Source organism: Pteropus medius, unplaced genomic scaffold (assembly GCF_902729225.1).
Source record: "Pteropus medius unplaced genomic scaffold, Ma_sr-lr_union100, whole genome shotgun sequence".
In the NCBI taxonomy this organism is placed as follows: Eukaryota; Metazoa; Chordata; class Mammalia; order Chiroptera; family Pteropodidae; genus Pteropus; species Pteropus medius.
The window spans coordinates 8,761,915-8,785,127 of record NW_024340849.1 but is presented as its reverse complement, the minus strand read 5'-3'; the positions used below and the strand labels follow the sequence as shown (position 1 = coordinate 8,785,127).

At 45.7% G+C, this 23,213-nt stretch overlaps 2 protein-coding genes and 1 pseudogene across 3 annotated transcripts; all 3 read left to right on the top strand.

Annotated features, from left to right (window-relative positions):
* Positions 1-1,272: 1,272 nt before the first annotated feature.
* LOC120583031 (serpin B10-like) lies at positions 1,273-4,550 on the top strand. Its single transcript, XM_039838401.1, has 2 exons — positions 1,273-1,419; positions 3,204-4,550. The coding sequence occupies exons 1-2, from the start codon at positions 1,285-1,287 to the stop codon at positions 3,606-3,608; spliced, it is 540 nt and encodes a 179-aa protein (XP_039694335.1). The 5' UTR covers positions 1,273-1,284; the 3' UTR covers positions 3,609-4,550.
* Positions 4,551-5,914: 1,364 nt separating this feature from the next.
* SERPINB8 (serpin family B member 8) lies at positions 5,915-22,959 on the top strand. 2 transcript variants are annotated; one of them, XM_039840008.1, is made up of 7 exons: positions 5,915-6,139; positions 12,023-12,200; positions 13,510-13,647; positions 15,385-15,502; positions 17,330-17,472; positions 18,805-18,957; positions 20,530-22,959. In XM_039840008.1, the coding sequence occupies exons 2-7, from the start codon at positions 12,033-12,035 to the stop codon at positions 20,932-20,934; spliced, it is 1,125 nt and encodes a 374-aa protein (XP_039695942.1). In that variant the 5' UTR covers positions 5,915-6,139; positions 12,023-12,032; the 3' UTR covers positions 20,935-22,959. The 2 variants fall into 2 exon arrangements, with proteins under 2 accessions (XP_039695942.1, XP_039695949.1); XM_039840015.1 differs by lacking the exons at positions 5,915-6,139; positions 12,023-12,200; positions 13,510-13,647 and adding an exon at positions 14,645-14,737.
* Positions 15,683-15,800, top strand: LOC120590817 (uncharacterized; annotated as a pseudogene).
* Positions 22,960-23,213: the final 254 nt, after the last annotated feature.

Genomic DNA, 23,213 nt, shown 5'->3' with positions numbered 1-23,213 from the left:
AAAAAAGAAATAAAAGTTTTCAATCTCACCTCTTTCATTAACGTGTTTCTCTGTTAGGAGACAATACAGTTGTTTTTGTGATAAGAACCAATGACAGCAAACACAGGAGGCTCATGCAAGGCGACAGACATTATCTCAGAGTCCAAGGGCTGGAAAGCGCTGGGCCTTGGGATTTGCGTGGAAACGTGGATCGGAATGTTGTCCGGATTCCTTCTGTCTTTTTAACTCCGTTTCTCCCATCGTTCTTCTCCCAGGCCGAAGTCTGGCTTCCTCTGCTTCCCAGTCCACAATGGCGAGATATCGCCACCCCACAGCTCCTCCATCCTACAGTCTGATAGATCTCATTCCAGGTTCCTCGGAAAGGAATTGATTGGCCAACGTTTGTTAAACAAGTTGCTAGTCCTGGGGTGGGTCATCTCACACAAACAGTGCTGGGAGGACCTGTGGATGCAGGCAGTAGGCATCCTCAGACAAGCGGTGGGATGCAGATGGGGAAGCGGCTGAGCATATAATCCAATAGGCTAACTAGAAAGGAGCTGGATGGTCACCTGGCTTAGTATTAGTCACCAGGAAGTTTCAGTTGCAAGTAGTAGTAGAGCATTCCAAACTAGCTCCGGTAAAATGGGAATTATGATTAGCATTAGCTTGTGTAACTAAGAGAACTGAGATGACTGGGAGGGCGTTTCTAGAGTCTCAAAGCATAATCTCGGTTCTCTCTCTCTCTCTTCCTTTGGAAAGGTGTCTGTTTACCTCTTTTGCCTCTTTTTCAAACAGGGTTGTTGGTTTTACTATCGCTGAGTTTTTAAGAGCTCTTTATCAATTTTATTAGATTTGTGTTTTGCATTTTTTTCTCCTAATCTATTACTTGTCTCTTCTTTCTCATAGTCAATTTCAGTTTTTTATGATACTAAAATACTTTCTCAAATGTTTGCATGTGAAACACACCTTATTCAGTTTCTGAATCATTGACATATGCATAGTTTGCATAAGATTATGTGCTCTCTTGAGTGTTTGGTACAAGCCAGCTGACTATGATTTATAGAAGTTGCCACAATTCTGTTAGAGAAAGAAACTCCCATGTCACTTGTTAATGACGTTATCCAGTAGCACACGTTTCCAGAAATCTAGGCCTCAATAACTTTATTTAGCATTTAGCAGAGAATCATCATGTTTGCCAGTGTCCCAGACTCGTGGGGACCAATTATGATAATTAAGGACTTGACAGAACCTCCCCTCAATGACTTTGCTACTTCTTTTCCATAGAATACAAGCAAACCAGTACAAATGATGTCGATGAAAAAAAAGCTTCATGTTTTTCACGTAGAAAGGCCACAAGTCATCGGCCTTCAACTCTACTATGAAAGCCGTGACCTCAGCCTGCTCATACTGCTGCCAGAGGAGATTGATGGGCTGGATCAGGTAAAACCATCATCTGTCTGATGGGAAGATGATCCCAGGTTTACCCCGTGTAACAGGGCCTCCTCGATCTTTAATTCCTGTGGAGGAGGCAACCAATATACCTTGAGCCCTAGGGACTTCACCTTTGCAATACCATTTCGGCTTTACAAAACTATGGAAGGTTGATATTACTATTCCTCAGGTAGGTTAAGTCATCTATAGACACCTGTAGCATGGGGGAGCCATACAAACAGATAGCGATATTTAGCAGTCACAAAGCGATGTAGGTCGTTCATAGCAACCTTTCATTTAGTCTAGGTCTTTGTTCTCCCTCCTGTGGGACCTACTTTATGTGAGATTAATTTTTTAATTACTTGCATTAATTTAGCCATAGATATACATTTTAAAACATTTAACGGACTACCAAAATTTTAAAAAACATTTTTATCAAGTAAAAAGTCTACAGGAGAAATAGTCTGTATCAGTAGTGTCTTTAAGAATTATTTAAGTTGTTTATCAGCCAAAGTTCTATAAAACCTGACATAACTTTGGTCAGATGACGTTTCTGAGTAATTGACGTGTCTAAATTGAACCTTGGTTTCTCACGTAATAGGTGGCCTGTCTTTCTTTGCACACAGTGTCTAATTTTTCATGTGTGCCAGACTTTTTTTAATTATAATTTTCCATGGCCCTACTAGTGTGTAGAAAAGATTTCCAAATTATATCATAAAATTTGTGTAACTACACAGGTTGTTTACAATAAGACCAAGTGTGGACTTTAAACCATTGGAGTCACACCCTTACAAGATAAGCCTTTCTTTTTAGGAGTTCAGGTTCCTGAGAAGAAGATATTATCACATTATTAATGTACATCATTTGCAAATATGTCATTGACATAGATACTTGGGTATAGAAAATTCTCAAAGTAACAAAAGCATGTGCTTGGAAACAAACATGTTATTAAAAAACTCAAATGCTGTATTGTTCTCATATATACATATGCCTATGTATATATATATATATATATACACGTATTTATTAACAAATTTAAAAAATAAAGAGGAGAAAAAGCACCCTCAAAATCACTATAAAAAAAGTTATTACTCTTAAGATTTGGGGATTTTCTTTTTTTTTTCCTTTCTTTCCCTTCCTCTCTCCCTCTCTCTCTTCTTTTTCTTTCTTTCTTCCTTCCTTTCTCTCTCTTTCCTTCCTTCCTTCCTTCCTTCCTTCCTTCCTTCCTTCCTTCCTTCCTTCCTTCCTTCCTTCCTTCCTTCCTTCCTTCCTTCCTTCCTTCCTTCCTTTCTCTCTCTCTCTTCTTTCCTTTATTTTTTGCATAGTTTACGGTTACTAAATTCATATTGTTTGATTATACAGTATAAACATTTTATCTCAGATATTGTTTTTAAAGAACAGTCTCTCATGTTAATAAAACTAATGCCCTGACATACAACTTGTCCTATAGCATATGCTTTCATATAGATTACATGTAAATTGTATTTATTTTGATGTACTTATGAGTGTATAGTTGATGCCTTGCATAGTATCATAAAAGTATTTCCATTTTGAATCAAGGTCTAATTATTTGATATCCTGGCAACTATTAATCTGCAGAACAAAGATTCTGTAGGTGAACAGTGTGAAGGATCGCATTATATAGAGAATTTCCAAATGCGCGTGTGTTGTTACCCTGAGTAACGTGAGTGATCGTAATTCGTTTGTGTAATAGCCAGAGGACTCACTCAACCAATATTTCTTACTCTACTTTGGAATTACTGACCCTTTCTTTCTTCGTTCCACACCTGCAGCTGGAAAAGGCTGTCACCTATGAGAAGCTGCGTGAGTGGACCAGTGCGGACATGATGGAGTTGTACGATGTGCAGCTGCATCTTCCCAAGTTCAAGCTGGAGGAGACTTATGATCTCAAGTCAGCCCTGAGCCGCATGGGGATGACTGATGCCTTTAACCAGAGCAAAGCTGATTTCTCAGGAATGTCTATGGAGAGAAACCTATTTCTGTCCAATGTTTTCCACAAGTCCTTTGTAGAAATAAATGAACAAGGTACAGAGGCCGCAGCCGGCACCGGGAGTGAGGTGGGTTTTCGAATTAGACTTCCCACCATTGAAGTGAATGCAGACCACCCTTTCCTCTTCTTCATCAGGCATAATAAAACCAACACCATTCTCTTTTACGGGAGATTCTGCTCCCCCTAAACCTGCCTCTTTCATCAGACGAGACCGTCTTATTATGGTGTGAACAATGCATCATAAGATGGAAAAACAATTACAATTAAAAACAAGTTTGCTTTTAATTATACAAACGAGTCTGGATATTTTTCACATTTGAATATTAGCAAATAAATCTCGAAATAACGCATTCTAGTGACACTGTCACATCTATATAGCTAGAGAGAATGGCAAATTTTATTTTTACCTCAACGTTTTGTCTTAATGTGACTTTTATTTACATTTCAGAAATACTATGTTATTCAGCTGCATGCTTTACTATTCTTGAGCTGTCTGGTCACTGTATCATCATTGTTCCTTATATTTCACATGTGTCATTTAGTGAAGAAAAATCTTTATAAAGGCCATGTATTGATAAACAAGACTTTTCTTAAGAATGTCATTTTTGATAGTTCACAAGTTGCCACGGTAACATTAACTCCTCACTTCTGCTATCTATTTAAAAATACTTATGTTGATATTAACAGAAAAACTAGGAAAATCCACATGAAATATGGAGTTTAGTTAGTAGCAATGTACCGATGCTAACTTCTTAGTTTTAGCAAATGTATCATGGTAGTGTTAGATGTTAGCATTTGGGGAAACTATTAGTAGCATGCAGAAGTCCCTGTATTATTATTTTTGCAACTTTTTTTTTTTGCGAATCTAAAAGTATTCCAAAATAAAGATTTTATTAAAAATAATTATGTGTAAAACTTTAGTCATAGTAACATCTTTGCCTTAAAAAATATTATGAAGTAAAACAGATTTCTAATTTATTGACATATGTATTGTTAGTTATAAGATATCCTTAGTGATGCTGGTTCTCCATAAAATTGTCTGTTTTTCTAATTTATTTTTGAAATCTTCATACAAAACTGCTGTTGATAGTCTCACCTATTTCTCTAATTTGAGAGATCGATTGTATCACTCTAGGTTGCTTTTTTGACATTTGTTTAATAAAATAAATGAGTGGATCTGACCTAAACGGTGTATAAATTAGTATAAGAAAATGTGTTTTCTGTATCAAATCTTGGTTCAGTATTATAGAATAAAAAAATGATTCTGTGCTTTAGCTTTAAAGATAGAGTTATAATACAAATGACATTATATCATGTCTTTATGAAACATTTTGCCTCTGTCCCTAACATCTCACTTTAAGTAGCAATGAAAGAAATCCCTCGTGTTTGTATTCCTACCGGGCACTTTGCATCCGCCAGTTCCAGCGAGGCCACACCCTTCCGCAACAGCAGCTTCCATGAACAAGCTTTGACCCTTTGGCAAATTTCTTTGCCACTGGCAGACTGCACGTTCCGGTCTCAGCCGAAACCTTCAAAGAAGTCTGAATTTTACTTAGCCTTGGGGCATTAGGTTGCTTTGTATGAAAAGATGCAATTTATCTATGAATGAGAAATCAACTACTGTTTGAAAGACTAGGATCATTTTGAGAACATCTATTTATTCTCCTATCATTAGATGATTTTATTACTAAAAAAGATATTAAAACTCATATGTGGGCACTTAAACTTGGAAACATAATTTTTGAAACTTCATAAAAATTTTTCAAAAAGAAAATATTTGAACTGTCAAAAATATTAAAAATACATTTAAAAAATTGGCTTGCAGAAACAACCAGTTTTCAAGAGGAAAACGGATTTTTACTAGCGAGATTTCAACTAAAAATCTTTGCATAATTAGTATGTGGATTGAATAATAAAGTGTCAAGGTTAGTACGTACAACCAATGCCTTTATCACCTTTAAATCAATCTATTTCCTGAGAAGCCTTTCCTCATAATAGCCATTACTGCAAGTTTAGAAATAAACTGAACTTGAAACCAGGTCTGCAAATTAACTATTTCAAAGTCTTAAACTAAGATAAAAACAGATATTCGATTACATTGTTCGTATTAAATTTTAAAAGTATTTTTTGCAAGCACAGAATGTATTTCTCAAAATATTTTTAATATTTTTAATTTTTATTTGTTTTATAGTGTTCATCACATTTTAGTATTTAGCATATTAGCACACATAAATTCACACAGATACTGGAGATGCGAGCTCAAAAAATGTTTTGACGGGTGTCCTACCAAACCAGTCTGGAGACAAATAGCTTTAGGAACCTTTGTAACCTCTGTTTTTTTTTTTTTTTTTTGCTTCTGGGTCATTTTCAACGTCAAGTCTCAATTTTGAAACTGCTCTTGCATACATGCACTAGATACGAATTCCGTGTGGACTAAGTCAGGGGAAAACGAACCCATCCCTCGCTGGGTGGAGCCTTGCACAACCACCCCCGGAGGACCCGCCAGCCGCCCCGCCACGCCGGGCGCGCTCAGGCGGGGGCAGGACGGTGCGTGCGAGGAGGCTCGGGCTCCTCCCGGGTCCGGCCCCGGGATGCGGAGTCAGATGCGCAGGCGGGGCTGAGTCATCCTCCTCCGGAGGCTTCGCGGGGATCGACGCGGACGTGGAGCGCCCCGCGCGTGGACCAGCAGCCGGCGCCGCCGCGGCAGGACTCGCCCAGGTACCGGGGCTGCGAGGCGCCCGCGTGGCCGGGTTCCCAGGGTGGACGCCACACCTGGGAGGGAGACCCGCAGTGGGAGGGGAGGAGGAAGGACAGAGAACGAGGAGGAAGGCAGCCAGTGGAGCTTTTTTTGCCTCAAGGGGCAGTGGCGGAGGCAGCCCACTGGGGCAGCCTGGGGCTGAGGACATGATGGTCCCACACCGCCGATGTCTGGGGCTCAGGGGCCTCCGCCAACCTCCAGGGCCACGCGAGACAGGCGCACTGCCGCAGGAGCGCGGCGACCACCCTGGGTCCCAGACGGCCAGGTGTGGACGGGCGGGGTGACCGCGACTGACCGGCCTGCCGACGCCGCTGCGCTGCAGGTGCCAGCAACGGGGGGCGGGCGGCGCGTCACCAGGCGCCAGGCGGCATCACGCCGCGAAACCCGGATGGGCGAGGCGCGAGAGGGGCGCGGGGAGGAGCGCGCGCAGGGAGGGGGGCGCGGGGAGAGGGGGGCGCAGGAGAAGTGCGGGAGGAGCCGGATGGGCGGGGGCGCGTGGGTGGGGGCGCGGGGAGGGTGCGGGAGGAAGGCGCGGGCTGCAGCCCGGCCGTGGGCAAGGTCTGGGAGGCGCCGGGGCGCTGCCCCCGCCAGCAGGGGCGCAGGTCCCCGCTGCGGTGCGGCTGGCTGGTCTGACACTGTCCCTACTGCTCCGCGTCCTCTCGTCCTTCCTCCTTCCCTTACATGCCATCTTTTTGTGTGTTTCTATTTTTCTTCCATCCTTGGTCTCTCCCGGCCCTACCCGCCTTCCTTCACTTCTCTCATCTCCCCCAGCCCCCCGCGGCTCTCCCCGCCCCCTCCCATAAAACATATGTCCTCGGCCCCCCCCCCCCCGCCCCGGCTCTCCCCCACCCCCAGCGCTCTCACCCCCAGGCTGAGGCCACTGCAGGCCCTGACGGCCTCAGCTCTCACGGCCTTCCGGCCTCCCCCGCCCTCCAGCCTCCCATCTCTCCTAGGACACCCCTGATTGCTGGGTCTCGGTCCCCGTCTTCTTCCTCTTACTACCTGCGAATACTGGAAGTCTCCAGAAGTTGGTGAATTTCGTCTCTTCTGCCTTCACTATACCTTCTGCGGAATTTCATCCCATTTCCTAGAATCTCCTAGGATCAGGATGCTGCGGCTCCCAGTCTCTGGCTCCAGGACTTCCTCTTAAGTCACCTACCTCTGTCCCCTGCTGGCCGGCACGCATCTCACGTGGAGTGCACCCCTGCCCCATTTATGCCGGCCCCTCACATAAACTTCCTGTGGTTCGTGGCCCACCCTCGGCATGAATTAGCTAGGAGTCTGTTAGAAGGTAAACTCAGGCACATTAAAAAAAAAAAAAATAAGCGTTTATTTGAGCAAAAATCAACTTGAATATGGGAGCAGATGGAAAGGAGCTCCGAGGAGCTGTACAAAATGAGAGACTTTTCTGGGCAGGAGGGAGCAGGAGCAGGAAGTGATACTGGCAAAAAGGCGGACTGGTTATTGCAGAGCGACTTCGCTTTAGGCGACAGTAGGGTCCACCAGGTGGATGGCCAACTAGTGCTGCTCAGCCAGCTCCTGATTGACTCGTTTAAGAATCCCTTTCTGGGAGAGCTGAAACTGTAATTACGTCTGGGTATGGTGACATGGGGCTTAACAGGAGTGATTCCATTTTGGGCCTCTGGGCTTGTTTTTAACAAGCTTGGGCATCACCCTCAACTCCTGCTCCCAACCCCTGGTGGGATCAGACACCCGGACACCCAGCGGGCAAGCCAGTCTTCCACTCTCTAGTGCAATCTCTTCCTCTGTATTGGGCAGTCATTCACCCCTGGTGCTGGTCCACCAGCAGGCTCCCCAGCCTTTTTCAATGCTAAATGGTGAGCCACAGGAGTTTTTGAAAACTCCATGTATTTTATAAAACATTTGTTTAGAAACCTTGCATGGCTTTTAGACCACAGATCAAGTTCAGACTTCTAAAGCTGACCTCAGGGACCCGTCCTCTCTCCCACAGGACACCACACAGACCCGCCCCCTGGGCCCCGCCAAAGCATGCTGCCTCTGCTACATTCTTTGCACCTGCCAGTCCCACAGCCAAAGCCTTAGAATTCACCTCGCCCATGCACCACCTTACAGAAACTCCTGCCCGACCTTGCACAACCAACCCGCTGCTCACCTCCTCTGGGGCTTCCTCAGGGAGTTTGTTCTGCTTTTCTGCGTCCTTCCTTAGCTCTGTGTCAGTTACCCTGTTGCAGGACACATGGCTGGCTTGAAACCATGCATTTGTGTCTGCGTGTCTCCCCCAGGCTGGAAGCGCCCAGTCAGCGATTGTGGCATTTATTGCTCGTTTTCTTCTCCAAAATCATGTAAAGAAAGTTCTCCATAAATGCTTTTGAACGAATTCACTTTAGGAGTGTGCTTGGAGAGAGGGAGTAGAGCAGGAAGTTGGCAGGCGTTCAAGGCCCCCAGGAAGAGAATAATGCCACATGCTTGAAGCAGAGGGCCTGCTTTTGCGGTCAACTCTGCCACTCTTACTTTAAGACCTGAGGACAGTGTCTAATTGTCCTGAACTTGTCTGCTCACTTGTAAAAAGGAAACTAGTTCAATGCCAATTTATTTTATTTGCTGGAAATCAAATCTTTCCCCATTGCCATGTCTTTAATGACACAATTGAAATTGTGGCATTGGCACCCAAAAGTATTATTTTGTTTTATCATGAAATTAACACCCTTTTAGATTTATTGGGCCAGGTCTATTTTGTTTAAAGTCCAGCCCTCTCCCAAGCTTTATTGTACAAATGGGACTGGGGCACCAAGAAAATCTGGGGGAAACAGAGTCATTCGGTTACCTGTTCCAGCCCCTGTCTTTCCAGTGGTGTGTGCGGGGCCTCACCCTGGAGGTGCACTTGGGTGTGTGTGCCAGTGGGTGTCATTGCTATGGGGCGGACCCTGGTGGGAAATACTATGCTGCTGACGGCCACCTGGATGTCGCAAAGGAATGGAGGTGAGGAAATGAGATGAAGACAGAGGAAGCGTGGAAGACACCAGAAGTGGGCGTTTGTAATTAAGAGCAGTTAATATGTAAGGTTGAAATTGATGTAATACTCCTTCATTACAGTCCATTCCTTCACCTATTCAAGCGAAAGAACCACACACACACGTGCGCACACACACACACACGCACACGCACACGCACGCTCAGGCACCATTCTAAGCTTATGCCCGCCTCGCTCTGAGTCCACAGCTCTCTGCTCAGTGGGGATCGAATCCGGGTGCGCGTGCGTCTGCCATCTCCAGCTCCTGTCCGTCTCTGGGTCTCTGGTGCCACCTTCTGGTAAACCCAGTGCCACGATGTTGGAATATTCCTTCTGGCTCCCTCCTAGCTCTTTATTTTCTGAAATGTCCTCAAGTGTAAGGTGAAGACCTGAGGGGACAGACGTGACCAGGAGGCAGGCCGGGACTGTGCTCCTCCGTGGCCCTCGCCCCCCGCAGACAGGTCGGCCCTCCAACGCTTGCAGCCGTTGGCTTCCAGCATGCCGCTGAAGGCTCTGGAGAGGCTTCATTCATGGTGCGAGGACACTGAGGGACTTTAACATTTTGTCCTCTCATAAATGACCTATTAAGTATCCAGAACTGCTGTATAAACTACTCTTAGTCGGTTGACGTTTTAATACAATTTTTTTTTAAGCTAAAGAATTTGCATGGGTTTGGGCTGTTGTTCTCTGTTTAGAATGTGGCCTTCACACTTTTTTTTTTAACCCCACACTTTTTTTTTTTTCCTTCCTAAATCAGAGACATCTCCTCTTGAAAAAATATCTGAGGAGGAAGCCTCAGGAAAACTATTCAGTAGAGGAGAGGCTCTGGTTGAAATAGTTGTCCTCTGTCCCCAGCTCCTCTCCCTCCTCCTAAACCCCCCTCCCCCCCCAGAGGCCCAGGGGACCCCCGTGGCCTACTGAAGTAGGTGCGTGACTGCTCCAAGAGGCACTTCCAGTCCTCTGGGAAACTGGGGGAAGAGCATCACGTGGTGGTCCAGCTGTTCATAAACGCGAACACGCACGAAGACCCGTATCTCTAGGTGGATATTCCACTACTTTTGGTTTTGCTTATTTGCTGCTTTCCTAAACTGAAGCATGGTTTTCTTGTGTAGCTTTAAAATTTTTTGAGTAAAAAATATACATGAACATGAGAAACAGGATGACACGATGAAAAATAGCTTGTAGCGTTAGGGGATTGTGGGCGATGACTTGTCTTTTTATTCTCCAAAATGTCTTTGGCTGTCAAATAATTAATGCAGGACTTATAATGATTTACTAACATTATAATAATTAATAAACTGTCATAATTTTTTACAGCTGGAGTTTCATCCCTACCTTCCCAGAGAGCCTGGGAGGTAGGGCGCTATCTTCCTCTAAGGACTTGAGAAAGACTGTCCTGTGTCCTAAAATGGGAAAGAGGCCTTTTGAAAATATTTCCATCTCAAAGGAGCAGAGAAAGGATTTACAGCGACAAGCTGTCTGTAGCAAATGCCCTAAAGAAAGGGGGTTCTGGGCTGAGAGGCTGGATGAAGCTTGCTCTAAAATTTAGTCAGGCTGGGGTAAGGTCAAGGCCGGCTTGGCCGAGCTGCCTCCAGATCCATGTCTCTGATTCGGTGTCCACCTGAGGACTTGGGATTTGGGCTTCGTATTTTACAACCCTGCCCAGGGGCTTCCTTCCCAGCCCAGTTCCTGCAACTCCTGTGAAAAACGTGAAAAATGGTGTATCTCTCTGGAGGCCCCCTGATTCTTAGTGGATTTTGAGTCTTCCCAGTAACCCATATTTCAGGTCAGATCATCCCAAACGAACCCTCCAAATCTCTTGAAATCCATCCAGCTGTTTTCATGTGACACGGTGACAGAAAAGTCGTTTTTTTTTTCCATAGAGAATTATTTATAATTTATAGAACTTTGTTCATAAATTATGCTAGAGACACCGTTCCGAGGGGGAAGTGGCAGTAACGGGGATTTTGTGTAACCGTGGAGACTTTGGAATCAGACTGCAGGTTCCAGTCTCGACGTCCTCGATACTTACTGCCTGTGGGATCTGAGACGAGCTCTAAACCCCACGCCGTCTCCTGGTCTCTACCATGGGTGATACCTGTATCGACCTCATATATTGTTGTGAGGATTAAATGAGATGATATATGTGAAGCGCTGAGAACAGTGCCTGGCACCCAGGTGTGTTGGCCATCGCTACACTAAGGGAAGGTGTTAGCAGCTCTTGGAGGGTCTCCGGGCCCTGCAGGGGTCCTCTTGCTAAGGGTGGCACCAGTCACGAGCCCTGGGTTGGGTGACTCTGTGAATAAACCAGTGTATTCGTTAGTTATGGATGCTGTAACACCTTACCACAAATTTAGTGCCTGAAAACAACAAAAATATATTATCTGGCAGTTCTGGAAGTCAGAAGTCCAAAATAGGTCCACTGAGCTGCATTTTTTCTGGAGGCCGTGGACAGAACCCGTTTCCGTGCCTTTCGCAGCCTCCACAGGCTGCCTGCGTTCCTCGGTCAGGAGCCCTGCATCTTTCTGACCTTTGCTTCCCTCGTCACATTGCTTTCCCTGACTTTGACCCTCTTGCCTTCCTCTTATAAGGACCCTGTAATGACACTGAGCCCAACTGGATCATCCAGGAGAATCTCCCCATCTCATGATCCCTAACTCAATCCCCTCTGCAAAGTCCCTGTTGCCATGTAAGATAATGTAGTCACGGGCCCGGAGAATTAGGCTCGGATGTCTCTGGGGGTGCAGTTATTCTGCCGATCACACTCCATGTCCACTGACGGGTGCCAGTAACTAGGTGACATGACGGAGCGTTTGGCTGATGTGCTTCTGCGTTGTGTTTTTTGATACAGATTTTCCCTGATGGACCGTCTCAGGGAAGCAAACGGCATTTTTGCCATCAACTTATTAAAAATGTTGGGTGAAGAGGACCACTCGCAGAACGTGTTCTTCTCTCCCCTGAGCATCTCCTCTGCCCTGGCCATGGTCTTCATGGGGGCCAAAGGAGACACGGCCACCCAGATGTCCCAGGTAGGAGCGCCCATCGCCAAGGAAAAACCACAGTCTGTTTCTCTCTGTGCTTCCTCAGAGCTAGTCTCGTCCCGCCTTCGTACCGGCGGATGACGCCAGTGTGGCTGGTAGGCGGGAGGGGGGACAGCGAGGTGCTGGACAAAGGGCAGACATGGGGAGACAGGTACATTGTGCAGAACAGGGGATCTCCCCTTAGAGAAATCAAGCCATGACGTTCTTTTCTTTAGATGAAAAACATTGATCTGTTGTAGCAAAATTTGATTAGAGTAAACTATAATTCCATCCCACTAAAAAAAGATAAGAATTTCGACCGTTAAATTTAAAATTTTTGCTAACATTGTATTTTGAATTGAAATACAGCTGTGTAAATGAGCGTTTTGTCCAGTGGGTTATTTCTGGTGTATGATTATGCCTAAGTGGAAGAAGAAGGCAACATAAATGTGGACTTCTGTCTCCTGGAGTTATTTGGAGAAAATATAGGATCTGATTGATCAGAATTAGGCTACGTGCGACCTCAGCTACAGATGAAGTAGAGGCTAATGCTTTAGGGAGGTCATCCTTAACTGCTTTGTGTCTTAGATTCTCTGACAGTCTTGGGAATATGTTCCAGAAAATTGCCATATACGCATCATTTTGCCACTGATGTCTAGAGGTTCCGGACGCTCTTGGAAGTGCGTCCTGTCCCCTGGCCGCGGTGGACACCCGTGGTTGTTCCTTCCGGTGCCCTGGAGGATTGAGGCTTTGGATGGGGCTTGTTGGGAGACACAGGAACAACCCGAATCCTCACTCTGACTGGACGTTTAAATCACAGTCTGGGCTGGAGAACTATGAAGTTACGGATGGAACAGTTCTATTTGTTGTTCTGCTGATTGTTGTGGTTCCCGGGGTTGAGTGGGAGTCATCCCGGCCACCCACGTGTTCTGTCCAGCCTCCCTCCTTGAGTTTCACCCCGTGCCCTCCCGGCCTGGGTGACCGTGCTAGGGCAGCGGTGTAACCCAGGGGCGATTTTACCTCCCAGGGGACAATTCGCCAATGGCCAGTTTTGATTGTCATTAACTGAGAGATGCTGCTGACATCTAGTGGGCAGAGGCCAGAAATGCTGCGAAACAGTGTGCGATGAACAAGACAGACATCTGGCCCACTATGGCAGCAGCACCGAGGCTGAGAAGCCCGTGCTGGACGGTGAAACCAACCTCCTTCTAGGAAAGGATCCTTTGTCATTTTCAGTGCAGAGATTTGTCTGGAGATCCTTCTCTGGGGGAGCAAAATGGCAACGTTAAAAGTCTGCGTCCTTGTGTTCTCTTACCAGGCACTTTGTCTGGACAAAGGCGGAGACGTCCACCAAGGTTTCCAGTCGCTCCTCACGGAAGTTAACAGATGCGGCACTCAGTACTTGCTCAGAACCGCCAACAGACTCTTTGGAGAAAAGACATGTGACTTCCTTCCGGTAAGCAGTGCTTAGGTGTTGATGAAAAAGAAATAGAAAATAAAATAGACACGACTGAGGAACACAGATAAAGTATAATTCTACTGCTGTGAAAATGCGCTTTGAGTTACAGTGCTGTAGTTATAATTTTGAATGTCGTGATTGCTTCTGAATTCTGTCCTTTAAAAATCGTTTCTGACACATCCCTCCTGGACAGCAATCTCGTTATGTCCATCCTCCTGCACCTGGACCTGCTTTTGCCCCTTAATCCCCAACACTCAGGGACTGTGCTGTCCCCTGTATATACAAAGCTCTCCCCAGTGTCACCTCTGGTTGTTGGACTGTTCCTGCAGAGCCGGCCTCTCAAAATCTTTTAAATTTGTCCCCTCCTCGGAGTCACCGTCACCATTGCCCGCGTCCCCACTCTCACGCCCTTGCACACCATTATTTTAATTGTTTCCTAACTGATCTCTCCAAGTCCAGCCAGGTCTTTGTCGTTGTCTCATAAATCACACAACTGACGTAATAGACTTTATAAAATTAAAGTGAGCTCGTAAAACCGAGGTTTAAAATCTGAGTAGTTTCTATTTATTGCAACAGATAATTTCTCAGCCTGCCACAATGCAGTAAGCGAGGGCCAGAAAACTGTGCTACATAATACGCAGGGTGATGGCATCTCGAGCTGAATGAAATGATCGGGGCGAGCCCGACCAGCTTAATGGCTGGCAGTTCCCTGAATCTGTACGACTCAAATGCCTGTCCTGGCCGCTGTTGCATGCTGCTCCACAGGGGTCGCCCGCTCTGGGCGTAAATGTCACTGGAGGTGATTCTGGGTCTTTCAGCTGGCTGGGTCTTCTAGGATAAGCATGAGCGATTCTAGGAACCTTCTGATTTATCCATGTTTATTTTGAACATCAGCTTGATCTTTGAATATTGTGATTGGGGAACAACTGGGGACACAGGAAGCCACCTTCCACTTTTCTGGGTTGCTTGGCTCGTCTCTCTACGTCGTCTCTCTTCTGTAGAAGCTAAAATATTTGAGAACAGGAGATGGGCGGAGGATGGGCACCGATTGCCAGGCACATTATATCTGAAGCCAAGTTTTTGTGAGGTGAGTCGTCTTTGGGTCTTCACATATTGGGTACAGGTACTTCCTGATTTGACCCCGACTTACATGTTCAGGCTCATCCCCTGCCTTTGTGTTTTCTCTAATTTCTACACACACACACACACACACACACACACACACACCTGTCGAGACCGATCACATTCCACTCCCGGAGGACCTGTAAGATTTCTTGATAATCCACATCATTCCACAAATATGTTTCAGACCCTAGAGTTGGTGCTGGTGATGCGAAAATGTGTCTAGTGTGTGCTGGGAGGGGCAGAAAAATCAAACAGAAAGTCGCTATGAAGTTTAAGTGTTTGATGGATGTTCAGGGGCTGTTTGGTGCCCGCCTGCCACTGTGCATGTTCTCAGAACAGCGCGGGACTGCGTGTGTGTACGTCAGCTCTCAACAGACTGCGAGCCACCCCAGGTGTCATGTCACGTCTTCACCCTGGTGTCCAGCACCGAGCACAGGGCCAGGCACGCGGTCGGCGGTCTATACGTTTTTGTTCATTGCATGAGTGAGGCTTCAAGGGCAGGATGACCCATGTAAGCCTTTAGGCTAAAAACATGTTAAGAAAAAAAATGTCTCCACACGGTGGGAACCTTTGTCGAGAGGGGCCAGACTCGGTGTTTTGCACTTGTAGGCCTTTAAGGAGTCCTGCCAGGAGTTCTATCAGGCAGAGCTGGAGGAGCTGTCCTTTGCTGAAGACACAGAGGAATGCAGGAAACACATCAACGACTGGGTGACAGAAAAGACCGAAGGTGAGAGGTTTTCTTTCAGTAGACCTGGCTTCGTGAGGGAAAAGCAGCTACGCTGCCTGGCGTGTGACCTTGTGACCAGGGGCCTGTTTGCGTGCTTGCCGCGTCAGGCTGGCTGTGCAGTTGTCATTTTTCATGTTCTTATGAGATCACAAAGTGGTGACTTCGAAAAATACTTAAACCATCGACGGCCATGCCACCCTGAATGAGCCGGATCCTGTCTGATCTCGATGCTAAGCAGGGTCGGGCCTGGTTAGTACTTGAATGGGAGACCACCTAGGAAGAGCAGGTGCTGTAGGCGTAAAAAATAAAAAAATGAGGGATTGTAAGCTGATCTCTGACCCTCCTCCCCTATGGATTGTGCTGGAAAATCTCCCCCAAATGCTTCCCCTTGGGGGGGCCCTGCTTGTCTTCTATCTGGGAGGGTTCTTCCCATGCTCTGAGGGCAGAATGACATTCAGATTGGGTGACAGCTGAAATAGAGCCACATTGGTGACGAGAGCAGCTCTGGTCTCATCCATGGCCCACTCCTTCCTTGGTCACGTGGCTGTGGCTGTTTGCTTTCAAGCGTGACCTTTGCCCCGGAGGTGCAGCTAATGGGGAGCCCGCAGTCCACACACACACACCTGTCGAAACCTGTCAAGACCACATTCTGTCTCACCAGAAACAGTTCTGCCCGTTCTTGACTAGAGTACAGAGAAAAAGGACATGCTTTTATGCACCGTAAAAACCTAATGCATAATTTAAAGACTACCAGAAAGTGAGGGAGTTCAACCGCTTATTTCTTCCTGTGCCCACCCAGTAGGCTTTATTCCATCCTCTCGATCTTTACGGCACGTCCGCCGTGTATCAGATTACGGTAATCACCGGCGAACATACTGACGGCCAGTAAAGTCATGACCGTCAGAACAGAAGAGCCTTTCACGTTTCCGTTCGTCCCGGGTGCAGTGTTGTCACTGTGCCGCCGATCCCACCGTCCCGGGTCACCAGAGCAGCCGGGAGCTTGTCCACACCTCGCCTCCGCACACCCGTCACTCCCTTTCCATGGCTGCTCTCACGCTTCCTTCCATCAGGCGGACCGTCCACGTGTTTTCTCAGAATAGTAGAGCTGGCGGGGCTTTGGGGATCCCCTTGTCCCCACTCTCATTGGACAGCTCGACTTGAGCTCCTTTATTACATCTCCCTAATTCCTTTGTCCCAGTCCCTCCCTGCGGGAAACCCATCTTCTCCGTGTTCTTATCCGGAGCCCCACCCTTTGAAAGAGTCTCCTCACCTGCGTGATATTTGAAGGTTGGCATAGAGTGACCATTCTCAACCAGAATTAACCTCCCGGCGACATTTGGCAATGGCTGAGGATGTTTTTGCTTGTCACAATGGGGGGAAGTGCTACTGGCTAAACATCTTATAATGCACAGGACAGTCCCCATGACAAAGATTTATTCGGCCTAAAATGCCGATGGTGGCTTGTTTGAGATATTATGGTGCTGAGGTTGAGAGGCTTACAGTTACAATCAAGACTCTTGGGTTATTTTCCTCAGCTCGGCTGCTTGCCACCTATGTGACCTTGGCAAAAAATAGTCAGGCAAGTGCTCTGAACTTGAATTTTTACATCTATGAATTGAAGGCAAACATTAGTTGACCTGTGTGCACGGCATAGAACACCATCGCCCGATTCGGTCACGTGGCCGGAAAGACAGAATTCCAGCCTGGCTGTCAACTAAGCCTCGGCATTATACATCAAAGGATTTTTGTAAAAGACTGTTTATTATCCTGTTTATTATTCCCCACCCCCCCACAAAGAGCAGTAAACCTCCCTCATGTTCTTTACAGGTAAGATTTCAGAGATCCTGGGTGTCGGGACGGTCGGCGCACTGACGAAGCTGGTTCTGGTGAATGCCATCTATTTCAAGGGGAGATGGAGCGAGCAGTTTGACAGAAAGCACACACGGGGGATGCCCTTTAAAATCAACCAGGTAGGGAAAGCGTTTTCAGGTATACCGCCGCTTCCTTAAAGTGATACTCTGGGAAAGGTGTGAATGGAAAACATGAATGATTTATTTCACAGTCTTGATCGTTCACCTGTTTCTGAATGTATTTCATGCCTCCCATATATCCTTTATTGGAGAAGGGAAGAGAAAAATTAAAATAATCTTTATATTGATAGTTTCCTTTTTTTCATCCTGGGTCAAACTGATCTTGTGTCTCTGGTCATATTATTCGATTGAAAGAAAATTTCTTCTAAGCTTTGGAATTATGTTTGTATTGTACTATCATCGTCTATATTTACTTAGGTAGCTTTTTGAAATGTCAGTGACAACTCTGTTTATTGCCTTAGAATTTTTGACTATACAATTCCAAACACGAGAGAAAAGGTGTATATTTATTTTTTAATTCTTGGGTATCTTTTACAAATAAAAATTGTGTATATTCAAGGTGTACAAGATGATGATTCAACACACATAGTGAAATGAATACTACAGCTAAGCTAACTGACATATCTCCTCACATGGTTACCTCTTTTTTTTGTGATGGGAGCCCCTGAAATCTGCTCTTTTAGGAAATTTCCAGCGTTTAATACAGTATCATTAACTCATATAGTCACCATGCTATACATTAGATTTCCAGACTTATAAGCCTAATATTAAAAATACTTTCTCCATTCCTGTTTGAATATGATAATGGTTGGGGGTCAATAGCTCTTAGCTTGGAATTTGACCTCCATCAACTTGATAATAGCATATTGCACAAAGATTTAAAAGCCTAGAATATATTTGGTGAAAGTTTTAAAAATGGTGGACCCTACACATCTTGTTAAGTTTCTTCTTTCAAGAAAATCAAAGCCATAGAACCAATTATGGAATCGAGCGACTTTTCAGAATAAAAGTATAACTCCTTCTGGCCTATATGTCTTCTCTAACCCGATCCTTCAGCCTAAAGGTCTGAATATTAGCTAATTCTCTTAACTTAGACAAATCATTTTAATTATAAGGTCTCTGGGAGTGCGTCTCTATTCATCTTCTTAGAGGAGAAAAAAACGCAACTTTTTTGAAAAATAATGAGAGAGTTTTACGTTTATCTGTATTCATCGGTTTATTCTCTCTCACTTGCCTATAATTGATCTTCTGGGGCAATAGCATGTTATGCTCAATACTAATATGTAATAATGAAGATTTTATATGTATCAGCATAAATGCACCGAAGTAAGTATTCTCTTATACGTGCTAGGGGTTCTGTGAATTAGACATGTTTTTAGTGAACTATATTCATTTTTTAGTAACCTGATTTTAATGTCATATTTTCATTAGGAAAAAAAGACAGTGCAGATGATGTTTAAACAAGCTAAATTTAAAATGGGCTATGCAGACGAGGTGCACAGCCAGGTCCTGGAGCTGCCTTACGCAGGGGAGGAGCTGAGCATGGTCATTCTCCTGCCTGATGATGACACTGATCTCGCTGTGGTAAGCCCTTGACAATGAGTCTGAGTGTCTAAGGATCTGGCCTGAGCTCTTTTCTTCAAGTCCATCCATGAGGTAGCATCTGAGGAGTTCGAATTTAGCGTTATTATAACGAGTGCTGGATGAACGCTGTTGCATGTCTTTGGTGAGCACGCGTGTGCATTTCTATTGAGTATATATATCTAGAAGCAGAATTGCGGGTAGGACAAATTTTGATGAAGCCAGGAAGAGAGATTCCAAGAATTTAAGAACGTTATTCTTTATTCTGAAGAGAGGGGTCAGTTGAGGGCCTAATAATTATTGAACAAAAGTACTGGAAAAGGGCACCTGTTGATGTGGGCAGTGATTCTCAAACATTCACGTGCATACGAATCTCTTGGGGATCTTGTTAAAATGCAGTTTTGATTCAGGGGGCTATGGCCCGAGAGCATGCATTTCTCACAAGAGTCTAGGTGACACAGGTGCTGCTGATTGTGGACACACTTTGACTAGCAGGTGAGGAATTTATCTGAGGAGGAGAGAGATCTCTTCCCGTGACTGGAAAGGAATGGAGCTCAGGATGGGAGAACGTAAATTCGTGAGGTGGGAGGTGCAGGACAAACAGGTGTTGGCTGTCCGGCTCACCGGGGCTGGGGAAGCCCTCGCTTATAAAGTTTGCTGGTTCCATGGTGTCGGTATGCCCACATGGCTGAGTTTAGACTACCCAGGGTTTAACAACTGACCCTCTCCAGAACTATAAGCCAGCTTCAGCACTCCAAGGCACAGGGTACTGAGGGCGGGGCCTGCTTGATTTGCGTGGTAACCCTATGGAATCAGGAAGCTATTGGCATAAGTCAAGAATAAGATCTGTCATGGCTACTTAAGAAGAAAATCAGGAGAGTCGAGGAATAAAGCTAATGTCCAAACAGCTTTATGTCACTGGAAAGGAGCACTCACCTGGGCTCCAGGTGGTAAAGGAAAGGGGGGAGATGCAAGTGGAAGCCCCCTCTCCCTCCTTTCTTCCTTCCTGGTGGATAAATAGAATGAGTGATGGGTCTCCGACATTTTGAAGCTAAGTCCAGGGCGGGCAGAGGGCAAACTCAGATGCCAGAAGCAACGGTCCCGATGAACTCCCCATTTCTGCCGTCCCCTCCCCAGAAACCACCTCTCCCTTCCTGTTCAGATGATCCCTGATTTCTCCCTTTTCCACAGATCAGAGTTCTGAGCCATGGTCTTTCTTTTGTCACACAGTCTCTCCAATTCACAGGAACGTGTGTCACACGAATATAATCGAATATAATTAATTGGTCCTGAGAATTTTCTATACCAAAAAACATTTGAAATAAATTTGGTACAGATGGTTTTTCTTTTTTTTTTTAAAGCCTTTCTTTGTCTCAGGTATCTTCTAGCTGTTCTACTCTTCTATCCATATAACAGGGAAAAATACAAGAGTTTGAGGGAAGGTCTCTGTAAGAGGTCTTGGACCAGAACTCCCATCTAGCTGCGTGTCATGGCGGAGGAGTGATGGGTGGGTAGGTGGGTGGGCACGCAGCTGTCGTCATTTAGACTTTAAGATTTGACTCTTGGTTATTTCAGGTGGAAAAAGCACTTACCTACGAGAAGTTCAGAGCCTGGACGGATCCAGAAAAGATGACTCAGGGTAAGGTCCGAGTTTTCCTTCCCCGGCTGAAGCTGGAGGAGAGTTATGACTTGGAGTCCTTCCTGAGAAGTCTGGGGATGACCGACGCTTTCGAGGAAGCCAGGGCAGACTTCTCTGGAATGTCGACTAAGAAGAATGTGCCCGTGTCCAAGGTGGCGCACAAGTGCTTCGTAGAGGTCAACGAGGAGGGCACGGAGGCGGCCGCGGCCACGGCCGTGATCAGGAATTCTCGCTGCTGCAGTATGGAGCCGAGCTTCTGTGCAGACCACCCCTTCCTCTTCTTCATCAGGCACCACAAAACCGACAGCATTTTGTTCTGCGGCAGGTTCTCGTCTCCATAACGAGGCGCCATCGCCGTGCCGACACGCCTTCCCTTCCGCCCCACCTCGCCTTAATTCAGATTTTGGTGACCAAATCGGTGCTGTGGTTTGAGTCTCAAAAGTAAAGTGTGTGCACCTGGGAAGTCTGTGAAAGTCTTTACTGAGTATTCCACAGCCATCGAGGATAACTCAGGCCTCCGATGTGTAGAGTTTGGGGCTCTGCTCATTCTGGAATGTGCGGGAGCCCCTCCCTCTCACGGACTGCCCTCACCTACCCATCATGGGGTGGCCGGCTCTCCTCAAAGCTGTGCCCCTCGTTCGTGGGCGTCTTTAGGAGCGCGTCAAGGATCCACAGCTTAGCCCTCTATCTGCTCTTCCATCCTGCAGTGACCCCAGAGCTCTGCCCAGCACCACTGCCAGGCGCCAGTGTCTCAAACAGCTGAGATAAAGTGTCTGTCTCCTGTCACCATCACACAGACAGCCCTGCATGTCCCATGTCTCACACGGTCCTTCATGAAAACAGCTCCTTCAGATCTTGCCATCAGCCTCAGACATGCCTTCAGGGGCTCGGCAGTGAGCCGCAGGGCTGGGCTTGGAGCCAAATCTCCGACGCAAGCCATGTGTCCCCTTCCATCCCCTTTGCTTCTGAGACATACACGTGGCCCCAAAAGAACACACGCCCAGCACCTCTTGGAAACGCTGACCCCTCTAGTTCATCACATATGGTCAAACATGGCTCAAGCACACGCCTTGCTTAAAAGCAGACCTCCCTACATTATTTTTATGATTAAAAAAGAATTTGTGTCACGGCAGCAATTTGCAAACTGTAGAAAAGTATGCAAAGAAACCAAGTCTCGCACAGTTCCGCTATCCAGATGCATCATTGCTGTTAATAGTGACCTATGTCCTTCCTTCTTCTCTGTATGCAAATAGAAGTTAGAAACATTTCAACACAGTTCATCCTATACTTCTGTAGTTTATTTCTACCCCTACTTAATGTAAACCTTCTTCAAGATAATTATCTTCCTATGTCATCCATTTGATGTGTCAAATTGTATGACTGTCTATATTTTCTGTAATCAAATCTAATTTAGGTAATTAAAATTACTTATATACGACACTGTTATGAATATCCTAGCTATTCGTTCACATTCTTAATATTTTTAAAGAAACATTCCTAAAAATGATACCGTCAAGATAAAAGCCGGGCACATTTGGAGGCTTCTTCCTAATCCTTCTCCAAGTTGTTTTACACTCCCGCTTACAGCACTCCGTTAACTGCTGCCTGACTTTCTGTCATGAGTTGGACTGAAAAGCGGTTATTCCTGACTCGATTTGTGGTTCACAGCTACACGAACCATTCAGATTATAGCTCTTAAAATTCACCAGACTAGAACACGTTCCGAGCTAGGCCACATTCGCATGGGGTACCCTGCTTTCCGAAGCGGGTTTGGCCAAACGCTGACCCACAGCACTAGAAAGCACGCTCTGTGAACTCTAGTCTTGCTCCCACCTCTAATCTAAAAAAATCTACACCTTTATCGGGGTATGATTCACACAAAAAACCTTTACGTATTTAATATGTACAATTTGACACGTTTCGATCCATGTATGCGCCCATGAATCCATCTCCACAGTCAAGATGGTGAACGGAGCTATCACACCCCCAAATTTCCTCTTGTACTTTGTAATTCCCCTTTATAATTCTTCCCTCCTGCCCTCCCCTTTCCCACCCCAATCATTTACCCTTACTTCTCACTCAACCACTGATCTGCTCTCTGTTCCTATAGATTAATTTGCATTTCCTAGAATTCTCTATGAATGGAATGAAACATTATCTACTGTTTTCGGTATGGCTGCGATCGCTCAGTATTTTTGAGCTTCATTCACGTTCATAGCAATACCATGTTCCTTTTCATCGCTAAATAATATTTTGTTACATGGGTATACCACCATTTGTTTATCCATCCACCTTTTGATGGACGTTTAGGATGTTGCCAAGATTTTGCCTATTGCAAATAAAGTTCCTATGAACGTTCATGTGCACATCTTCGTACGGGCACGTGCTGCTGTTTCTTTGGGGAAGAGACATGAGGGTGGATGTCTGAGCCGTATGGAAGGTGGAAACAGTTTAGCAGTTTCTTTAAAAATGAAACCTATACCTTGCATAAAGCCCAAAGTGGTTGAATTTTTTAACATCCCCAATAGAGCATATAAGAGCCCTAGTTTCTCTCCTTCCTTGCCAACACTCAGTCCTGTCAATGTTATTTTGGGTACATAGTGGTATTTCACCGTAGTTT